Source organism: Vespula pensylvanica, chromosome 20, assembly GCF_014466175.1.
Source record: "Vespula pensylvanica isolate Volc-1 chromosome 20, ASM1446617v1, whole genome shotgun sequence".
Lineage (NCBI taxonomy): Eukaryota > Metazoa > Arthropoda > Insecta > Hymenoptera > Vespidae > Vespula > Vespula pensylvanica.
In genome coordinates this window covers 2,228,325-2,244,257 of record NC_057704.1, presented here as the reverse complement: position 1 = coordinate 2,244,257, position 15,933 = coordinate 2,228,325, and the positions used below count along the sequence as shown (strand labels likewise).

Below are 15,933 nucleotides of genomic sequence, written 5' to 3'. Positions count from 1 at the left end.
CGTTGCCTGGCATAGTCAGTGCGCTCGTTACTCTTCATATGGCAGATAATAATAAGGATAAAGCGTCAGATGTATTGAAGAATGCAGTAAATTATTACAAGAAACATAAGGTATAAAGCTTGTAGAAAACTAATTATGTAAGCATAATTGATGCATAAATTTTTACAAAGAAATTGATTCTACTTTCAGGCGACTACAACAGATTTAGGCGAATTATGGCGACAAGCTGCTGACTTTTATCTACGTGGTGGAGAAATTCAAGTTGCTGCTGACATATTGCAGGAGTTAGTAGATGCATCTCCATCCGATACGAAAACTCTGGCACAGTTAGTAGTAGCCTATGTACAATTTTGTCCTGCAAAAGCTCACGCATTGTACAAAAGGTTACCACCGCTGCACGATCTTACAGAGACGACGGATATCGACGCATTGGAAAGTAGCAATTGGGTAATTGGTACTAAAGTTGTCCGAAAGAAAGTAGAACCTTCCCCAGGGTTTGTAATTTTCAATTACATCGTTTATCATTATTTATTTTATAGAATAAATCCTATAGCTATATATCAAATATTTATTTTCTATGTATAGTAAACTGATAGTGGATCAGACATTAAAGAAACGTAAAACTCGCAAACGTAAAGGAAAATTACCGAAGAATTACGATCCCAATGTACTTCCCGATCCTGAAAGATGGTTACCAAGGCACGAACGTAGTGGTTTCAGGAAGAAACGAGATAGAAGAAATCGAGATGCTGCAATGAAGGGTACTCAAGGTGTAGCAACTGGTGCGAGTGATCTATAGTACGTAAATAATAATTATCTAGACACAGGTCTTTTTTTGATAAAAATTAATGAAGAATGTCTACCTAATAGTTGATTACTTTACGTTTTAGTGATATTACAAAAATGCCTGCCAATGCCAAACCATCTCCTAATCCTCGACATAGTACTACCGTGGAAGTATCTGGTCCGCGCCAACAACAACGTAAAGTTCAGCAAAAGAAAAAGAAAAAAGGTGGCAAATGGTAAATAATCGATATATGCAACTGTTATATATATGTGTATATATATATAGTTTGTATATATATATATATATATATATATATATATATATAAATAGAACAAGAATCCATTAGAATTGTTATTTTATAGAAATAACAAGAAAAAAAAAAATGAAAAACTAATTAGATTCTGCAATATGATTGTGTTCATACGTGTATAATACTTTTTATATCATGCGTTGAGGAGGAAAAAAAAAGAACCATGCATTATCGCTACGAATACGTAAAATAACTTTATTCCAATAAATTCTTTCTATCACAATGTATGACAGATTGAAAACGTAACACGTAATATAGGTAACACTTTCTCCATACATTGACTAGGATTTGGTGGTATTATATATGACCTTTTTTTATTTGTAACAATTGTATATAAAAATACAATCTATTGTTGAGTTTCTTTTGAAAATCTATGGTATTCTTAAACATTGTGACTGTGCGTCGATTCTCAACATTCTTATTTAACAGGCATAAAGTAAAAAACAGTTTGCTCTCTAACGGAATTAGTTTTCGATATATATATATATATATGCATATATATATACATATCATATATATATATATATATATAATTATATTATATATATATATAATTCAATGAATACATTTTGACAATTTCTCAAATAATGTAACTTTCAAAAAAGATCTTTTTTTCATCGCATATAATTAATATACATAATCGATAAGCACGCGTATACGACAAATTCTCATAATATCTTAAAATCCTAATTTATTGTCTTTCATAAAATTGCACAGAGTAAAAACTTATAACAATATGCAATTGTCACAACTTTTTCGTAAACAGACTCGTCTTAATGAATCTTCAAAAGTTACTAAGCTTTGGGGTTCGGAGATGGAGGTTCGAGGATGGGGGAGATTGTTATTCAACCATACTCTTTCTTATTTTTTTTTTTTCTTATACTTTTTTTGAGACTCGTACGCAAAAGATACGATTATCGTCTGTCATCTGATCATTCAGAAAACGATCCATCGGACAAAAATGAAATGCACTAAACAACAACCCGCGTCTTATTTTATGATATGTAAGTACGATAAATGAACTTTTCACTTCATATCTCATCTTTTTGTTCTCTTCGTTAATATACGAAAAAAAAAATAATAGGACACCCGAGAATCTTAATATATTTCTTCTCTCATGCCACACTCATCTATCAACTAATTACTTAAAATTATATCCCCAAATCAGTAATCCTTCCGATTCGAAAAGTACGGATGTACTGTTTACGATAAAAACATAGATGAGTAAGGCACAAATATGTAGAGGCAACGTAGGTCATACGATACGAGGTATATCTTATTTCGTCAGTTCATTGGACCACTAAAAAAAGGTAATGCTACTTTTGAGGGATAATACCTTCCCAAGCATCTTCTCGTTGTTTGTTGGCTAATCTTCTTTTCTCTGTAAAAACGAAAACGAAATACGTATTCATTTCCAAAAAAAAAGAAAGAGAAAAAAAAAAGAAAAAAAGGGAAGAGAAAAAAATTATTTCAATTCATAAGAATATAAAAATACAATAATACTCTAAAGCAGGTGTTACCTTTAGCTTCACGCAATATGTTTTTTTCATGTTCGCGTTCCTGCCTCGCTGTCGCTAACTTTACACCTAGAGCACCTGTAACCAACCTTCTCGCCAAAGCGGCACAAGTTTCCGGACGACTTCTATAAGGTTGTAAAAATTCAGCGCTTCTCCTTGCCTTCGTTTTACTCAATGCCGTAGCTTCGCTCAGAGGTCTGGTTTTAACAAACGGATGTTCCGAAGCCAATACCTCGGCAGCTTTGTTAAAAAAAAAAAAATTATTTCAATAGTATTATTTTTACGGATTAATTCACGAAGTATAGATTTGATTCTTTTCTTTTTTTTTTTTTTTTTTTTTAAATTTGTTCGATTTTATCTTACCAATGAGAGGACTGCTAAAAACACCAAGACAATGAGTGTCGTCGACCCATTTCAGTTCAAAGCCCCCAGTTTTGAACGGGCTAAAAACAGCGGCTAGGTCGCTGGTTTTAAAATCCGATGGGAAATTGTAGATCTCAACTACATGAGCGAACTCGTCGCTGGAGACTTCGACTTGTTTGCTATAGAGCTTGTAATCGTTCTTTGGTTGTTCTATCATCACTTCGCCAACGGCCGATGTTAACTAAGGAATATTATTATTAGATATAATTTTAACCCATCTCTCATTCTTAATTATAAAGATGTCTAACATATTTGAACATATTAAATTTACGTTTAATTATCCTCGTACCTCTTCTATCAAGGACGGATCCAAGCAATCTCCATTATCGTCGAACAAACTATCCCAGTCGCATTCGTCTCTGCTAATTTTAATCGGAGGCGAGGGAGGCGGTGCCGGTTTACTTTTTGCTCGTTCGACTTTCTTAGCTTTTTTTTCTGGCGGTGCCACAGTAACCGGTGGAGGAGGAGTAACATCTTTAACCTTTTTCGGTGTGTCCTTATCGTTTATTACATCGGATATTATAAGAACGTCGGATACCATCATATTTCGTTTTATAGTATTATTGCTCTCGTTATTATTCTTTACAATGGTGTCGTTACAATCCGATTCGAGATTTTCTATCGGTTCCTCTTTCTTCTCAACATTCCTCGACATGACGGATTTTTTATCAACTATCTCAGATGCGATAAATTCTCCTTCGCAAGGATTATGAGTGTTCTCGTTAAAATGTCTTCTTTCCTTTTCGCAGGATAACGATGACGACGATTGCACGTTTGAAACAAGTTCTCGTGACTCTGTGTTTGATACCTCAGTAATTTCTTTATTATTATCTTCGATAAATTTTCTATCCTCCAAAGATCCCAAGGTATCACTTTGTAATCGCTCACCTTTCACCGTTTCTTCCTCCTCTTCCTCGTGCGTAGGACAATCCTCCGTTTTTGCGTTCGTTGACTCCTCTTCGAGAAGTTTCACCGTTTGCTGTTTTCCTTCCTCTTCCTCTTCCTCTTCCTCCTCTTCTTCTTCTTCTTCCTCCTCCTGCTCCTCCTCCTCCTCCTCCTCCTCCTCCTCTTCCTCCTCCGTATTATCTTTCACTTTTACGCTTAACGATTTCGACGAGTTAACAACAACAAGAACAAGTGGCGAATGTTCCCTGTTCGTACTAGAGTTATCCTTTTCAATAATATTTGACGTTAGACGTTCAGTCTCGTTATTTAATTTTGACGACGATAATACAACTTCCTCCTCTATTCGCTGCTGCTGCTGCTGCTGCTGCTGCAACTCTTGTTGTTCTTCGCAAATAACGTTACTGTTGGACGACACCGTTATTAAAGTCGATCTCGATGAATCTTGCGATATAACGTTATCCTCGTGAGAACGCCGCGAACCAACTTCGCCATCAACGCTTCTTCTATGCCTTGGCACGTAAACAGCACGATCTGGCCTTCTTTGACGACTATTTCTTAAAAAGATGTCATCAACAATAAGAATGATAATATTAAACAAATCTATACTCGAACGTAGTTTGTTTCTTGTTGAAATCAACGCTACGTGGTCTTGATAATTTAGACAATTTTCATTGTATATATATATATATATATATATATATATAATTTTTATTATTTAATTATATTATTTTAATTATATTAATATATTTTTTTTAATAATATTAATTATATTTTAATAATAATTATATATATATATATCTGACTTATGAAATTTAAATTAAGGATATATCTTAGACCTTCAAATCCCTATACCCAATCTATATAGGATTAAGAATTTCCTAAAAAATAAATATATTGTATGTATCTCGTCCATTAATTATTCTGACTAATGAAACATTCACATTTACAGCATTTATATTGTAACTGAAAAGAGTCAATAAAATGAGAAAGGGGAGAGACTACTTCAACACTAAAACCTACTGACACTTCTCGTACACCTGACATTCCTACCATACTCTGTTCTTAAAAGAAAAGTTATTGTTTTTATAATTAAAAAAAAAAAAAAAAAAAAAAAGATAATAGTCAATTTATTATCATCCTTTTAACGAATGAAATGTTGTCCAACTTTCTCGCGAATAGTCTTTCAACTTTTATAAAATGATGACAAGGTCAATTTAGCAACTCAATCATTTCTTGCAAGCATAATATAAAAAGTTAATGTGCAAGTTTACAGAATATCAGAAGAAGACAAATGTACAAACAAATGGTAATTATTTTTCACAAAAAAAAAAAGAAAAAAAAAAAAGTAACAATATCACTTGCAAAAAAAAAGGAAAGAAATATCTCAGTAAATAAAATAAAATGCAATTACATGCGTGGATTATAAATTACATTAATAACAAAAATGGAAAACCAATGATACATCGGCTTGGAGGTATTGAAAAGAGTATTTAAAATCTATTACGAAGACTTTTCAGAGTAATTAATAATAATAATAATAATAAACGACCGGAATAATCGTTTTGTTTCTTCGATAATAAAATCGATAGAAACTCGTGGAAAAACAGAGGAAAAAAGAATTGTTTTTTTTTTCTTCTTCTTCTTTTACTCGCAATTATAAGGCTTACCTTACATTCGTAAAAGATGAGGTGGAGGGTAATATACTGAGATCGTTATCGTTGCTACCGTCTTCGGTTTTAACATGAGTCGAAGTTTCTCGAAATTGCGAACGTAGCTCGTTTCTTGCCCTTCTGGCCGGAGGTGGTACGTAGATTTCTACGGCAGGTGCAATGGACTTGGCTGAAGAAACAAGAGAAAGGAGTATATATATATATGTGTGTGTACATATATATATATGTATATGTATATATAAATAACGGTTAATCGTTGTGTATCGTAGGTTAGTTCAGAACAATTAATAAATATAAAAGATCTAGGATCTTAAAATACTTACAGTTTGAGATGATTCTTGACTCTGTCTGTCTTTGTTGTTGTTGTTGTTGTTGTTGATGATGATGATGATGAGGATGATGATGATGATGTTGAGGACGAATACGTTCAGGTGATTTCGATAAAGATCGCCGTTCTACAACACCCATTCCACAGGACAAATTTTTCGTAGGACTTTCCTTTTGTTCCCCAGCATTCGATCCTGGTTCCCTTAATAGCATATAATGATATCTTTATATATATATATATATATATATATATATATATGCGTGCATGCATGTGTGTGTATGTTGTGTGGTGTGTGATGTATAGTTGTACAAATAAACATATAAAGAAAAATGAAAATAAAAAAAGAAAAGGAAGAAAATAGAAACCTGATCAGATAATTTCTTAGAAATAAAGAAACGAAGATGAGATACGTACGATTAGATCTGAAATACTATACGTTCCTATGAACCAGCGTTTCTCAACCTAGAGATGTTAAATTTTTAATTGGTCGTTGAATGAAAATGATATATGTTTTGCTGCTGCTGCTGCTACTTTACAGTGCCAAAAAGGGAGGAAAGTGATTTTAATTTGTTTTTTATTTATTTATTTTTTTTATTCGTTAAATGTTCTTATTAGTTTTTATCACGAACATTTTGAGGTTATTGGAATATATATTCTGTATCTTCAATATACATATATATATATATATATGTATGTATTTACATATAATTGAAGTGAATTCAATCTATCAAATTGTTCAAAATCATATATTATAGATATTCGGGCCGAAGCAATATTAATCTTTTATAATTCGATTTTTATTTGCAGAATGAAAAACTATTTCATTTTTAGAAAAAAATCTTGTATACATATTACAACATAGAACATATTATTACACGAGATTAAGTATATAACATAATAGAAAGAGGAAAATAAAAAAAAGAACTAGTAAATACCTGACTAACATGGCTTTTATATAAAAAAAATTTTTAAAAGAGAAAAGAAAATAAAAATAAAATTAGTTCGAAAGCAGAAAAAGTTGAGAAACGCTGGTATATAAAAGAGAGAAAAATAAGAGAAAAGAGACTGGAAAAGAACGCGGACACGTATGTGTACGTAAGTAAGCATAGTACATACTTACGTGTACATATATACGTGCTCAAGCGAACATATATACGACCTTGAGTCACGAGAGCCGGTCAGTTTCACTTTCGTTAGAGACGTGCTTCCTCCGCGATCGGGATTTCGCGGTACGTTCCCTCTCTTTCGTAATCGTCTCGAGAAAGTCAGAATATTTATATATATATATATATATAGACATACATGTATATATATATATATTACTCTTCATTTCTTTGGACTTTGAAAGAAGAAAAAAAAAAACTGTCAATCAGTAATCGAAAATTCTTCGTAAATTCGATAATAAAAATGAGTTCATACGAATGGTTGTTATCACTCGAATATAATCTATTTTTTATTTTATTTTTTTTTATCTAATTATTTTATGAAGATAATAACGAATAAACGAGAAAATAATATATATATATTTTTCCAGATAAAAGTAAATAGTTGATTTTCTTTTTATGTATATATTCTTTACGTATATGAGACGTAAAAATCTAATATTCTGATTTAAATGATACACCCTGTATGTATGTGGATGCGTGCGTGCGTGCGTACGTATGTATGTATGTATGTATGTATGTATGTATGTATGCATGTATGTATGATTTTTTTTCTTTTGTAAACGAACGATTCAATAGACGAATATCTTATATACATAAATTAACCATTTTATATATAAAATTGTAGGTATTATCGAAAGAAAAGATTGCAAATGGTCGATAACGAGGCAGGCATATAAAACACGTTTCAGTTTGTTCCATTTGAAAATAATAGATACATACATACGTAACGTCAATCGTTAAGCTCATAACGAAAGTGAAAAGAAGCCGTATATGTGTTCGTATATGTGTTTCATCGAGTCAATGGTGTCGGTCGTGCGCGTCTGACGTTACGTTAAGAGACATCAGATACATAAATATATATATATATATATATACATATATATTTATATATTACAATTATATTTATATATATATATTTACATACATAATATCTCGGATATAAAAATAAATATATATTAGGTTAAAATTAAGAAAAATGTCCAAAGAAACAAACTTTTCTCTCTCTTTCTTTCTCTCTATATATCCCTCTCCCTCTCTCTCTCTCTCTATCTCTCTACCTTATCACGTCGGTCTTGTAGCAGACGACGGTACGTCTATCGAGCCCTTGGCCAATGGAGAAGGTGCGCAGGAAATCGGCAAAACGATCCTGCACGAGTCGATGTATGAGATATCGTCGATAGTTGTTTACAGGAGGAAACACGAGGACCCTGTAAAAGCGAAAGGATCGATCGGTGTACTCTTTTTGATCGCGGATCGTGGAAAGTGCAAGAGCTCGGAATTTTAAGGTAACAACGGCAACGTTGATCCCGAATGGGAATCACGAACAGTTCCGATCTTAGCCGGATTATACCGATGTCGCGCTGCTTGGTTACAGTTGACCACCGACCTGCACGATATGATGGACCGAGGAACTCGTAGAAGAAGAGAAGGAGGAGAAAAAAAGGAGGAGAAGAGAAGAAAGAGAAAGAGAGAAGAAGAGGGAGAGGAAGTTAACTCACGTTTTACGTAATATGTATTTCGTACACTTTCTCCCCTAACCTCTTCATTCCCTTTCCATTCTCTTTCCATCTCTTTCTCGCAATACTATCTCTTTTTCTTTTTTTCTCTTTCTTTCTCATGAATGATTCATATCTATCTAACGTCAGATTTGACACAACGTTGCCGACATTTTCGGACCAGCCATTGTGTGTTTCCAGAAAGAAAGAGGAGAGAGGGGAGGGGGAAGAAGAAGAAAGAAACAAAAGAAGGAAGACAAAAAAAAAGCGCCATAAATCGCGATCGATACACCTCGTTGATGTACGGAATATACGAACACGTTTATATCCTCTTATATTTCTTTATTATCGCGATTGTAATAAGAAAATGAATAATAGGTATATGCGTTAGAAAGGGATAAATCTTCGTACTTTTTTCTACTTTTATATATACGTTCTAATCATCGAATTGTTGTCCGATAATAATCATATTTATATAATAATAAGTATATGTATAAGTCAGGTTTTTTTCGTTTAGTATTGTAGTTTTGAAGGACGCTTGAAACGAAACGAAGCGTTAAAGAGAAACAATGCCTACCCACATGTATATATACATATATATATATATATATGTAATCAGGTTTTCCTCGGAGATATAAACGCAGATATATATTTATATAAAAACTATATTTGGCTTAAGAGAGAGCGGAGTCAATAGACTGATCATTTTTCAAGTGTATGTGTATGTGTGTAAGAAAATCGTATCCTGTTTGTTCGTTCGTGCAATCGAACTGTATATTTCTTTTCTTTTCTTCTTATCCTTCATCATAAATTCTAATTTATTAATATAACGGATCAAAGATCGACGAAGCAACGGAGTAGGGGTGGGGGAGAGGTGTACGTACGTATATAGATATGTATGTATATACGGAAAGCTCGTTCGCCATAATAAGAATGAGGTTCGATTGCATGACCGTTACGTTAGAAGAAGGGACGCGCGTGTGAAAGAACGTGTAAACGATGAAATTCCTCTTTTTTTTTTTTTCTTTCCTCCCTCTCTCACCATTGCTTCGATATTTCGTGTACCATTATTTTCGACCTTTTAACCCTCTCCCTCTCTTCTCATCGAAAGATAAGAATAGGTATTTTTTTGGTTGTTTTTTCTTCCTTTATATTAAAATAACATACCTTTTCTTTCTATTGTCTTTCAAAAATAGATTCACGTCGTACTCCACATCTTCGGCGAAGAGGCTACCTTGTAGGCTCATTTATCAAAACGATGACGGAGTCGCTTCAACGACGGCACAATAACGACGACGACACACGAAACGACACCGAGATTTTCTTTTATCGCGTCGAAAGTACATCGAGAAACGTTCAACTCGCGTAAGCGATCTTCGTACACATTTATCTTCTACCACTCGTTTTCAATCGGTGGCGGCGGCGGTAGCAGCGGCGGCTAGACTCGTGCAGAAAAAGTACAAAGGTTTTTCTATTCTTTTTTAGTTACGTATGTACGCCGTTGTTGACGGGTGCGCTTATATCGTTATCGACGGTCGCGCGCTCTGTTGGGAAAGTTTCGCGTCTTGAAAACGAAATGAGACTAGCAGCGCCATTTGGTAGAAGCGACGGCAGACGATTATAATTCTATTTACAAACTTTGTCTTTTGGATGTTTACTACTGAAATCTTTGATCGCTGATTGGTTCATTCGACGGTTCGTCTAAATCGAGCTGCGATTGGCTCCTGACGACACAATGTATTTTTTCAGCGGTATTTTTTCTTTATAGAAAATTTTTAAATGTATACTTTTTTTTTTTTTTATAATATAATATAATATGGATAATATTTTTATTAAAAACATTTTTCTTGCCTTTTATTCTACCAACAACGGACATTGAAAATATATCGGCGATCATTGGTACAGTTACTGTACAAAACATATTTATTTAATAATTTATAGATATACGCACACAGTGTACAATATACAAGCCCTAACGCTGTTAAGCGCAGCTGCTACTTTGCAAAATACACTTCTCAACATTCTAATACTTGTATATACAATCACACGTCTTTTTCCTTAATATCGTTTCATAAAAATGATTTGATCTACTATGAGAAATAAGTCATTAACCCGAAATTTCACTCGACAGTCTTTTCAAAATATTTAGTTTTGTCGATAAAATTATCATTGTAGGTTTATAATGTCGAGAGAAATTTGGGTATAATCTGACGATATATGCATCGCATAAAGCATAGAAAGTTAACAAGATCTAGAAATATACTAGATCCAAATTTGTATATTCTTGCTTCGTACAAAGCTGCATCTATGCGCGCATGTATATAGAATTTTGTCAAAAATATTTTATGTACAGTCAGAATATATATTTGTGTGTAGGTGTACGTGGTGAAAATTAAAGTGAAACAAACTTCTATTAATTAGACACTTAGAAAGAATGACGGTCTTTGTAAGATAGAGGATAATATTTGTAGGAAAGATCATCCGTAATGATATTGTTGCGCTTTTAAATAAAATAATGTGAAATTAACGTTTGATGTGTGTACATGGCAGGTTCGGGTGATAAGTATGATATAACAATAATTACAAGTGCGTTTACAAACAAAAAGAAAAAAAAAAAAAAAAAAAAAAAAATACCTTCAACAATTTGACTATATAAATAAATACATACTTGCAGTAAAAGGAAAAATAAACTCAATTGATAAATGTCATAGATTAAATTACAAACAACATCAGTCAATGTGAAAATAGAAAATCTCGTAATGTAATGAAATTATAAGGAATGCAATGATCGCAGTTGCTTTCCATATTACTCAATATCCTAATTAGATGTCGCATAGTAACAAAATCGTTGTTGTTAAATCAATCGATGATAAACAAACAAAACAAATTCTATGATCGTGTCCAAATCAATAACATTGTTCGAAATCAAAACTAGTTCGCTTTTCGTCTTATCGCACGTACGATGTCTTTAACAACAATGCATAATTTTGTGGAGTTATTAATTTTTGAATTAATAAAACGATGATATAAGTGATTATATCGGTTGATTAGACGACAACAATTTTGTATCTAATTAGAACGTAAGTTTACTTCAACTATAAATATGTTTCCTCGAAACGTATGATTTTTGTAAATATCCAATTTACATATTTAAATGAAGCATTGCTTATTAAAAAAAAATCTGTTAAGCTTTCGTATATTTAACATTTACCTAATAACATTAAATTAATGTATTGAAAATATATACGCAAAAACTAATTTGAGGTATATTAAATAGAAAAATTAAATAAGGCGTGTTCACAAATGCAATCAGGTTTCTTCAAATGGAGATCTTACGCGATAAAGAATTGTACCATTAATTGTTGAGCATCAAAGTAGTTTAACAATAAGGAGAATGTTTCTCTCTTAAAAATTTATGTTATTTGTAGAGAACACAAATGCATAAATATTGCGACGAATGATGCATCAACGAATTATTTATATATGCATATATATGTATATATTTACACACACACATATATATGATAAAATATATATATGTGTGTATATATTTACATACATGTACACACATATATATATTACATATATATGTATATATATGCACATATATGCATATATATATATATATATATATATATTATTGATTCATAACGAGATTTTTGTAACTTTTCTATGTAAAAAACATAGATTTAAATATCTATTCGTGGTCGATATTGTAATCTTAAGGGTGGGTCCCGGAACCTCCATCTTGTCACATATACAAACTTTAAAGTGTGATCCTTACCTAGTAATTCATCATTGCACAAAATATCAATCTGTCAAAGAAGAAAAAAAGAATATGCAATTAAACAGAGAGACAATTATTTAAAGTCTTAACGCATAAAATGTATACATACATCTCTATATTTTTCCATGCCACTAAGAACCTTTTTGGCAATGAATTTTTTAAGGTGTGTAATTGTAGCCTGTGCTGAACATCTGATAAATCTTCGTTTTAAAGTCTTCAAACTAGCATTTATACATTCCAGGCATACATTCACCTATAATACCATATAAATGTATTATTCTTGAGTTAGACCATTTGATTTTTTTTTTTTTAGTAATAACAAAGTACCTGTTCATCAGCTCTATGATAATCCGATTCTGCATGAGCATCGGCAGTTGCTTTTTCTTCTTCTACTTCTGCAGCGTTTGGTAAAATATCCTTGGGACATGGTAAACCTCTCGCTCTGTAAAATTCTCTTTCCCTTTTGATTTCACCTAAAAGAAATATAATAATATATTCATTTGTAATACTTAATAAATCAAAAGTTAAAACTGACAGATAAGTTTACACTTACTTTCTTGGAGATCTGGAACTAATTTGTAAACAATATCTTGCATTGTTCTGTCGAAACTGATATATTGAAGTGGATGCGATTGATGGATTACTATTTGACATGTCGGACATGTATGTTTTTCTTCCAAATGTTTTACTAAACAACTTTTGCAAAACGTGTGTAAGCATTCTGTTACTGTAGTAGCATCTATTAAATAACCACGGCATATTTTGCAAGTTATATGACTGTTCAAAGTTTTTAATTTTATTCTCCTTTCCATGGCACCGATAATTCACCATTTACTAAATCAATATTGTCACCTGAGGAGAGAATAAACATGGTGAAAAATAATAAATAATAAAGACAATTAATTTTTTTTTCTATTGGAATAATTCTAATATATGATCGATAACATCGATCGAAATGTATCGTAGCACGATCAAATTTTGATGTATTCGTATGTTATCGGATATCAAGGAACATTACATGAAGAATGGAATTATGTATTTAAAAAAAAATATATATATTGTTTGGATCATTATTAAGAATAAATAATAATAACGTTCGGTTTAATGTACTTACATTACTTAGAAATGTCTAAAAAAGTGGACTATCAGGAGTTAACCTCGATTTCGAATTTTTGAGGACACACTACTCGGATTACTTGTTATGAAAATTTGTAAAGATAAATTCGCACCATTGGTTGCATTATGTTTCTGTCAAAGGAAGGTTGTAATTTATTGGTTAAAACTAAAAGTTCCAATGAAAATCGGATTAAAAACAACTTAGCGTGAATGTGGCTGATGACAACAAAACGAATCGACAATAGCGCCACCCATGATTCTGCGCGTAAGATTTTTCTGGAAAACCACGCGGTTCTTAGATTCGGAAAGAATAAAAGAAAAAGAAAGAAAACGGAATCGATTATAAAATAGATTGAAATATTATAAAATACATTCGTAAACGATAAAAGAAAGAAGAAGAACGATTATAAAACAGGTAAACATTAGAAAACACTATAACGAAAAATAAATTATTGATATTTCATAAAAACCCGTCATAATTCAAACTTTAAATTTCTTATATTATTTAATCTGAAAATAACAAGTTTGATATTGAAAAACTATAGTAATATTATATTTAAAAACAATTCGTACGATACGTATGTCGTATCAATTAAATAATATTTATAAATACATTCTATATCTAATAATAATTACCTATCATCGAAAACATACATACATACATATATATATATGTGTGTGTGTGTATATATATATATCATAATAACGAACTTTCTTTGTATCACGTTGTAGTTCGTCGGCTTGAATAACGCCATCTTTAATAATTATGGTTGGCGGCTAATGTCATTGTTGTACAAAGTGTGTCATTCTCGATGTTCTTCGCGAGTTAACAACAACGTCGTCTTTAATAACAGGCAATTGTTTTAATTGATTTCTTAGTAACGAACAATTATTGTCGTATTATCGCGTATTAATTTTACGATTAAATATAATTTAAGAGAGAGATAAAGAGGACGATCGGAACGTTGTACGAACGGTGGTTGTGTATTTTTTTTTTTTTTAATTTCTCTTTGATAAACATATTACTTTTCTATCAATATTTCGTGACAGCAAGTGTATCGACCAGATTGTGTGGAATATTTCAGTTGTGTTCTTTTTATTTCGTCGTTTTGAGTGAACCGATTGTGTTTCATCGATGCGAAGATATCGTTAATTTCTATGGAATCAGAAAAATAAGGACCGAAGATAAGGATCATCAATGCCATCTATGATTGTCATCCAGAAGTAGTAAGTGATTACTCAGAAAATATGTTTACTCTCTTTTGTTTTTTCTCTGTTTACTTTCCTTCTGTTTTCAAAGGGATGACAACGATGTTTTATCGTTTATATTGTTGAAATTATTTTTGCATTGATATACAGGACTGTATTATAAATTAAATATCGATTGAATATCTCCTTTGTTAGAAACGATAGAATTGAAAGTATATATTAAAAAATCGTTTCGTTTTTGTTTCAACTATATTTGAAGAATACGAAATAAAACTTGTAGCTCGATCGGAAATTTAATTTTCTTTTCTTCATGTAACACATTCTGTATTATTTTTAATTACTTAGATTTTTTTTTTTTTATTTTTTTTTTTATAATCGATTTTCTTCGAAAAATTATTAAACAATTGTAGACTTAAGGTTAATAATCGATGAGATATTAACGTGTTAAGTATGTTACGTAAACAGAATTAGTGATAGTGATTTTGGTGTAATTAAAATTTACTATATACTTTATATAATATCTGAAATTATCAACAAAATGAAAGTTTGCAAAAATGAAGAAATACGATTACAAGGTGTCGATTATATGAATACTTGGAACATTTATTGAATCAACTAAGTTATTATTACGTTTTTTATTTTTCTTATTATAAATTAATTTCAAAGCTTTTGTTTTCGATCAACAAACTTAATAACGTAGTAACTAAATTTAATTATTAACAATCGCTTTTGTACGTTTTTCATTTTTTGTATGGCCCTCTTAAAAATAAATGTACCGTATTAGTCATATAACTTATACACGCTAATATCTCGTTAATTATTAGAATTTAGGCCTATAATTGTTTCACGTATAAATTATAATCCATTAAAATATCTAATTAATTGAAAACAACACAGGATGTTCCGTAAGTAAAAAAGAAAATACTGAAAATCATTAATACTTCCAGTTTGATCGGAAATTTATATTGTCTTATTTATACATCTTTTTTTTTTTTATATATAAAAATTTATATAAAATTTATATTGAAATGAAAAATTATTATTAAATTATTTATATATATATATATTTTTTTTTTCTTTTTATATATTAAACTGGATCTTAATTTACGATCAACCTGTATTGCTTCGAGAGAGATCGATATTTTGCTTATGTTAGGAAATACAACTATCTATAATATAAATACGAAAGAAATATAAGTACCACAGTTATTGTTATAT

General features: G+C 31.2%; 4 protein-coding genes and 3 long non-coding RNA genes across 13 annotated transcripts in view; 5 read left to right on the top strand and 2 right to left on the bottom strand.

Moving 5' to 3' along the window:
• The window catches only part of LOC122635904 (signal recognition particle subunit SRP72), a 5,156-nt gene extending 4,090 nt beyond the window's left edge, over positions 1-1,066 (top strand). For 2 of the 5 annotated variants that reach the window (XM_043826612.1, XM_043826615.1), the window contains exons 7-10: positions 1-110; positions 190-494; positions 586-798; positions 891-1,066. In XM_043826612.1, the coding sequence (XP_043682547.1) occupies positions 1-110; positions 190-494; positions 586-798; positions 891-1,026 (764 nt within the window). In that variant the 3' untranslated portion in view covers positions 1,027-1,066. The remainder of the gene's footprint in view (positions 111-189; positions 495-585; positions 799-890) is intronic. The other 3 variants (XM_043826617.1, XM_043826614.1, XM_043826616.1) reach the window with 2 other exon arrangements.
• Positions 1,067-1,265: 199 nt separating this feature from the next.
• On the bottom strand, positions 1,266-9,908 carry LOC122635902 (coiled-coil domain-containing protein R3HCC1L). 3 transcript variants are annotated; one of them, XM_043826609.1, is made up of 8 exons: positions 9,771-9,908; positions 8,166-8,315; positions 5,937-6,142; positions 5,611-5,782; positions 3,327-4,497; positions 2,978-3,218; positions 2,618-2,854; positions 1,266-2,478 (listed from the first exon to the last, which is right to left on the bottom strand). In XM_043826609.1, the coding sequence occupies exons 1-8, from the start codon at positions 9,848-9,850 to the stop codon at positions 2,414-2,416; spliced, it is 2,322 nt and encodes a 773-aa protein (XP_043682544.1). In that variant the 5' UTR covers positions 9,851-9,908; the 3' UTR covers positions 1,266-2,413. The 3 variants fall into 3 exon arrangements, with proteins under 3 accessions (XP_043682544.1, XP_043682545.1, XP_043682546.1); XM_043826610.1 differs by having other exon boundaries at positions 3,327-4,491; XM_043826611.1 differs by lacking the exon at positions 8,166-8,315.
• Positions 7,253-7,982, top strand: LOC122635921. The gene is made up of 3 exons (XR_006328795.1): positions 7,253-7,365; positions 7,476-7,596; positions 7,733-7,982. It is a non-coding gene; the product is annotated as an uncharacterized LOC122635921 (long non-coding RNA).
• Positions 8,257-8,564, top strand: LOC122635919. Its single transcript, XR_006328793.1, has 2 exons — positions 8,257-8,393; positions 8,483-8,564. It is a non-coding gene; the product is annotated as an uncharacterized LOC122635919 (long non-coding RNA).
• On the top strand, positions 9,499-10,630 carry LOC122635918. The gene is made up of 2 exons (XR_006328792.1): positions 9,499-9,724; positions 9,800-10,630. It is a non-coding gene; the product is annotated as an uncharacterized LOC122635918 (long non-coding RNA).
• Positions 10,406-13,780, bottom strand: LOC122635913 (polycomb group RING finger protein 3). Its single transcript, XM_043826632.1, has 5 exons — positions 13,505-13,780; positions 12,944-13,242; positions 12,718-12,863; positions 12,500-12,643; positions 10,406-12,418 (listed from the first exon to the last, which is right to left on the bottom strand). Exons 2-5 carry the CDS (start codon positions 13,200-13,202, stop codon positions 12,293-12,295), a joined length of 675 nt encoding a protein of 224 aa, XP_043682567.1. The 5' UTR covers positions 13,203-13,242; positions 13,505-13,780; the 3' UTR covers positions 10,406-12,292.
• A 729-nt stretch (positions 13,781-14,509) lies between these two features.
• LOC122635907 overlaps positions 14,510-15,933 on the top strand; it is a 116,722-nt gene continuing 115,298 nt past the window's right edge. The window contains exon 1 of the mRNA XM_043826622.1: positions 14,510-14,733. The gene's annotated coding sequence lies outside the window, so the exon portion shown is untranslated. The remainder of the gene's footprint in view (positions 14,734-15,933) is intronic.

Excerpts from the sequence above, each read along its gene's own strand:
- LOC122635913 (XM_043826632.1), bottom strand. The coding sequence starts at position 13,202 with ATGGAAAGGAGAATAAAATTAAAAACTTTGAACAGTCATATAACTTGC. Across the intron at positions 12,864-12,943 it reads AGTTCCAGATCTCCAAGAAA|GTGAAATCAAAAGGGAAAGA; the intron begins GTAAGTGTAAAC and ends TATTTCTTTTAG. Across the intron at positions 12,419-12,499 it reads GCATGGAAAAATATAGAGAT|ATTGATATTTTGTGCAATGA; the intron begins GTATGTATACAT and ends CTTCTTTGACAG.
- LOC122635902 (XM_043826609.1), bottom strand. The coding sequence starts at position 9,850 with ATGAGCCTACAAGGTAGCCTCTTCGCCGAAGATGTGGAGTACGACGTG. Across the intron at positions 4,498-5,610 it reads TCATCTTTTACGAATGTAAG|AAATAGTCGTCAAAGAAGGC; the intron begins GTAAGCCTTATA and ends CATCTTTTTAAG. Across the intron at positions 2,479-2,617 it reads CATATTGCGTGAAGCTAAAG|AGAAAAGAAGATTAGCCAAC; the intron begins GTAACACCTGCT and ends TCGTTTTTACAG.